Source organism: Nanorana parkeri, unplaced genomic scaffold, assembly GCF_000935625.1.
Source record: "Nanorana parkeri isolate BGI_ZX_2015 unplaced genomic scaffold, ASM93562v1 scaffold244, whole genome shotgun sequence".
Classification (NCBI taxonomy): domain Eukaryota; kingdom Metazoa; phylum Chordata; class Amphibia; order Anura; family Dicroglossidae; genus Nanorana; species Nanorana parkeri.
Window position 1 is genome coordinate 706,607 of NW_017306512.1, and position 6,000 is coordinate 712,606.

The following is a 6,000-nucleotide window of genomic DNA, read 5'->3' on the forward strand; positions in this document are numbered from 1 at the left end:
GGACATGCTAGTCTGGAGTGAAATGTATCAAGCAAATTTCCAGTACACTTAGTCCCAAATCAGACTGCCTCTCACGCAACAAAATGTTGGGCAGCCATGTGTGACAGTTTGCAGTTCTGAGACCGATTTACACTCTAAACAGACACATAATTAGGAAGTGGTCGGGGTCAGAGTATATTACTTTAGGGCAGCTAAGGGGGACATTTAATTTTTTTAAAGACTCTAATGCACAATCTGTCTCACCGCCCCTGTTTAGCACTGCTTTTCTGTGCAACAGAATTGATAAACATCCCCCATAAATACAAGGCGAGCAAGAGGGTCTTTGGGTGGTCTGTGTAGACAATACTTATGGGGGTGTAAGGCTAGCCCTCATATTTTCCTTACATGTACTGTATTTGCCGGCGTATAAGACGACCCCCTACTTTTTCTGTTAAAATATAGGTTTTGGGCTATACTCGTTGTATAAGACGAGTATAGCCCAAAATAATGTTTAAATGCACCCACTAACATCCATGGCGGTATTCCCGAGTGTGGCTCGGGGTTCATTTTCAGTACCATAAGCGGTAACCCCGAGCCACACAAGATTACAGTCTCCGTCTTCTGCTGAGTCAATCACGGCAGGCTTTGTATTCATTAATACAAAGCCTGCTGTGATTGGCTCAGCGCGGTATACTGTATGTAGCCGAAGCTTCGGGGGATGTTTTAAGGTCTCAAAACCCGTCTTATACGCCGGCAAATACGGTATGTAGTAAAGGAATGCAGCGTTTCTCACAATAAACTAAAAGAACATCATGAAATGATAACATGATAAAGGTTCATAAGTAACCAACTTACTGCTGCTTTGTATTTTAGACCCAACGCTGAAAAATCTCGCTCAAGAAATCATTGACCTTTTGAAGAATTTGGTTGGCTTACAAGATTTCTCGCTGTGTTTCGCTGGTATACAGAAACAAGCCAATCAGAAGAGAGCCATGAGGAAAAAGCAGAAAGCTCTGCAGGTAATGTTGAATACTGCTAATAAAGTCAAGGTTCTGGTTACTGATACAGCAGATTATTGGGAAGTAATACGCTAAAGTAGAACATGAAGACTGATATTTATAGTGGTCAGTTCTAACTTCTATAATTCATCAGTGTTCTTAAATGACACTCTGCAATTATTGCGGTTACATTTATTGTTGGTGATAAAAATATACTCAGAACACACAGTGATGAAATTCACTAGGGATGCTCCGATACCACTTTAAGACCGAGTACCGATACTTTTTTTTTTCAAGTACTCAGTCTGCAGTCTGGACATGTGCTCACCTATTTTACCCACTAGAGGGATACAAGCCTTAGTTAGTAATATCTACATACGGTAGTTATTTCTTTATTTAATGTCTTTTTTTAAATAATATATGTCGTTAAACAGCATTTTTGTGCCCAGCCCCCATGCGGTGCTGCAGTACTAACCTGCTGTGTCGTCTTCTCCGTCTGCTTCAGCCACTCCGTGTCACAGCCTAGTCATCTGTTCCATTCTGACCTCTTCTCCCGCTGATTGACCGATTGGATGATGACAGGCTTCCTCACCAGTTACTCCTGACTGGTGAGGAAGCCTGTCAATCGGCCAATCAGCGGGAGAAGAGGTCAGAATGGAGCAGATGACTGAGAACTTGGAGGAGTTCGCGGCCATCTTGTTTCATTGAAGACGCTATGGAGGTCCTGTGTGCGGCGGTTTCGGGTCCTCATACTCATGCAAATACTCGGTATTGCCGCCGATACCGATGCTTGTATCGGAGCATCCCTAGAATTCACTAAAGCTACACACAAGACTGCAGCACTTGGTGTGGATAGAACTTTAATCTGCCCATTCACCAGTAGAAATTCATTCGGAAAAAAATTATTTTGATTTTCTAATGTTTAGTAGGGTATAATTAACGTTCGTTTTCCACTGTAGTGATGAGGAAAATCAAAGGACCAGGATGGAAATTATTTTTTTTCTTATCTGAATGAACGAGATTCTAAATGTAACTGTAAAATGTACATATTGTGTAAACATAGTGAAAATAGATGGAGTACTCCGATGCCACATCCCATAAGCAATCATAGACCTTCAAAAACACCAGACTATGATTTTTTAGGTGTCATGCATGTAGAAATGACTGAATATGTATATATAAAACACAGAAGATCACGTCCCCAGACAAACATTGAGGGCGCATCTTCCACCCTGTTTTTCTGGGGACGTGATCTTCTATCAGTGCTTAAAGGCCTTCTGGTGAAGATCCCACACTATCGTTTGTGGTTCCCTGGTGAGCCATTTGACTTGGTGGCATGACTTTTGCGGTTTTCTCTGGACCAGATCTAATTCACATATTGTACACTATATAGTACAGTCTGTACAGAAGTAGCGGATGTAGTTCTGCAAAACGTGTCACAGCTATCACTACTTGCTTGCGTAAAGTACCTCCCACATAATGGAAATCCAATTGAACAATTGGACGTGTTGATTGTACTTCATATTGCATTATATTACAATGATGCAAATATATATGTGTGTAAGATGCTGTGTACAATACTGGGAGTAATCGCAGGTTATGTGCAAGTCTGTATAAAATAATTGCAATGTACAGTATCTCACAGTAAGTACACCCCTCACATTTTTGTAAATATTTTATTATATAATTTCATGTGACGACACAGAAGAAATGACACTTTGCTACAATGTAAAGTAGTGAGTGTACAGCTTGTATATCAGTGTACATTTGCTGTCCCCTCAAAATAACTCAACACACAGCTATTAATGTATAAACCGCTGCCAACAAAAGTGAGTACACCCCTAAGTAAAAATGTCCAAATTGGGCCCAATTAGCCATTTTCCCTCCCCGGTGTCATGTGAGGGGTGTACTTACTTCTGTGAGATACTGTACATTGTCTATACTGGTAAACATATGTTACACACACACACACTTCTACATGCATGACACCAAACAAATCCTATTCTGGTGTTTTTGAAGTTCTGTGAATGCACGTGTGCTATGCATAAAAAGAAACCTGTGTAATACTTCCGGGATCCCTTTGAAGTAGCAGGTCTGGAAGAAATGTTTAGGGCCTTTCAAATGAAATTAGTTGACTCAATGACGGCAAGATTAAATGCTCTGATGAAAATTCTAAAGGTGCCCATACACTGTACGATAATCGTGCAGTGTATGGAAGGCGTGCGACCGTTTCTACTGTACGGTAGCCGTCATGTATGGCCAGCTTTAGGCCTGGTTCACACCTGGGCGTTTTTCAGCGCTGATCGAAGCGCTGAAAAACACTCAGCAAGTGAAATCCCATAATTTCCTATGGGCATGGTTCCAAACCTGGGCGTATTTCAGCACGTGGAAACATGCTGAAAAAGCCCTACGCCCAAACAAGTACAGGAGCTTCTTTGGGGCGCGTATCCATTGGTATTCCGGAGTGTGGCTCGGGGTTAACAAAGCGGTAACCCCGAGCCACCCTCGGGAATACAGCGTAGGTCTTACCTTGTCCGCGATCCCTGCTTTGTCTACCGTGTTCCGTCCCTTGCCAGCGTCCGCGTCGCAGGGGGGCGGAACCGGCAGGAAGTTTGAAAGTTAAAAAAAGTTCGAACGCGCGTTTCACTGAACTAAAAAACGTGCTAAAAACGAGCTGAACAAACGCGCCGATAGTAACGCCCAGGTGTGAACCCAGCCTTAGACTGGGGGGGGGAGAGAAGCAGCAGTGCACATTTGCTGGCAGTGAACCTGCTGAAGGATGACTTCATTAATGTGTTGTTGTTGTTGTTGTTGCTGCTTCTTCATTGTCCAGTCACAAGCTGGGGATGTGTCAAGGTCCTCAGTAAGTGCAGTGGATGTTTTAACCTTGCTCAGAAATGGTAAAGTAAAATCTAACATGTCATTTTTTCCCAGCAAAACAAACCTGCATGTTGTTGGTTAGGAAATTAGATTTCTATATCATGTGCATAGTCGTCACCTATTAAAGAGAGTACACAGAGCTGCTCATATCAGCCCCTGCTCTTGAGGAGCTTACACTCTAAAGGTGCCCATACACCTCACGATTATCGGACGATAATCGTATGCGATCGACTTTTCGAACGACAATCGTACGTGTGAATAGAGTGCCCGAACCGACAGTACTGTACAATCGTACGACTTGACGGTCAAGCATGTTTGAAAACTTTGCTCGATCGTACGATTGTCGTAAGGTTGCTGGCGTTTCCTTCCGTCAAACGTCGTACCATCTACACTGCGCATGCGCGAACGAAAATACAACAAATCAATTACCGCATTTCGTCCAGGTGCTTTTCGTTAATTACGGCTAAATTAATCTTGCGATCATCGGGGCAGGATGGGGCTGCCGTACGAAAATCGTACGACTTCGATCATCGGACTAAACGTTTCATCCGATAATCGGAAGGTGTATGGGCACCTTTAGTGTCCCCACAACAGTCATACACATACAAATGCTAGGGTCAGAATACAATTGTTTGGAGTGCATGTGGAAACCAAGGTACTTATAGAAGTCCAACACAGGCATTTTTGCTGTGGATGTAATATTATAAATCTTTGCTTGTTTTAGGCTGTGGCCAACCCAGATGTGGCAGCCAGGAAGAAACTCAAGAAACACAAAAACAAAATTGAGGCTAAAAAGAGAAAGATTGAGTTCTTAAGACCGGGGTATAAAGCAAAGAAACCTCGCAGCCATGCCCTCAAAGACTTGGCCATGGTGGAATAACACTGTCTGTTCCATCGTACAGCATTCAGCCTTGTACAGTAGGGTGCAATGTTTCTTTTCAGAACATTTTTCATGTACAGTTGTATTTTTTGTTTTTTAATTAAAATGGTTTCTAATTAACTTGCACGTGTATTTTTGCCTTTTCTGTAGAAAATCTTGTGAAATGACCAAATAGATTGAGTGGAAAAACTGAGGCATGTAAAAAACTATTTTTGTATTATTTTAAAAGAGCATTATGGTGTCAGTGTTTTTCCCCATAGTTCTCAAGGGTTACGGGGGGACATATATTATCCTCCTCCCGTGACCCAAAGCTCAGTATACCGCGAGCTACAGCTTGCAATATACTGAGAGCGCTGCAGCTGGGACAGATCCCGACATTACTGTCCACCCAGCTACATGATTGACAGCTGGCTCTGCCTATGTAGACGCAGAGCCAGCTGTACCCACCCCCTCCCCCGTCCGTTCCACCAGTCATTGCTGGAGGATCAGAGCGGGGAGGGGGACATCCCTGCAGGGAGCGATCGAGAAGACGGTATGTGTTCGCTCACTTCCCGATCTACTGAGCCGACCTGTGACAGTCTCATTGTCACACATCGACTCGAACTATGAGGTGAGTGAAAATCACTCGCCTCATAGTTCTCCTTTAAATGCAGATAATTATTTCACTTTAGCATGTTATGTGGCATTGCAATAGAAAGAATAGATGGTATATACAGTTGTGCACAAAAATTGGCATACCTGGCAGAAATCGTGAAATGTTGGCATTGATATTGAAAATATGACTGATCATGCCAAAAAAATGCCTTTTTTTTAAGGATAGTGATCATATGAAGCCATTTATTACATAGTTGTTTGGCTCCTTTTTAAATCATAATGATAGCAGAAATCACCCAAATGGCCCTGCTCAAAAGTTTACATACCCTGGAATGTTTGGCCTTGTTACAGACACACAAGGTGACACACATAGGTTACAATGGCAATTAAAGGTTAATTTCCCACATCTGGGGTTTTTTAAATTGCAATTAGTGTCTGTGTATAAATAGTCAATGAGTTTGTTAGCTCTCACGTGGATGCACTGAGCAGGCTAAATACTGGACCATGGGGAGCAGAAAAGAAATGTCAAAAGACTTGCGTAACAAGGTAATGGAACTTTATAAAGATGGAAAAGGATATAAAAAGATATCCAAAGCCTTGAAAATGCCAGTCAGTACTATTCAATCACTTATTAAGAAGTGGAAATTTGGGGCTCTCTTGATACCAAGT

General features: G+C 42.3%; 1 protein-coding gene across 1 annotated transcript in view; it reads left to right on the forward strand.

Annotated features, from left to right (window-relative positions):
* The window catches only part of UTP20 (UTP20, small subunit processome component), a 100,588-nt gene extending 95,778 nt beyond the window's left edge, over window positions 1–4,810 (forward strand). Inside the window, 2 exon segments of the mRNA XM_018556648.1 lie at window positions 853–998; window positions 4,582–4,810. Coding sequence (XP_018412150.1) covers window positions 853–998; window positions 4,582–4,737 — 302 coding nt within the window. The 3' untranslated portion in view covers window positions 4,738–4,810.
* The last annotated feature ends 1,190 nt before the right edge of the window (window positions 4,811–6,000 follow it).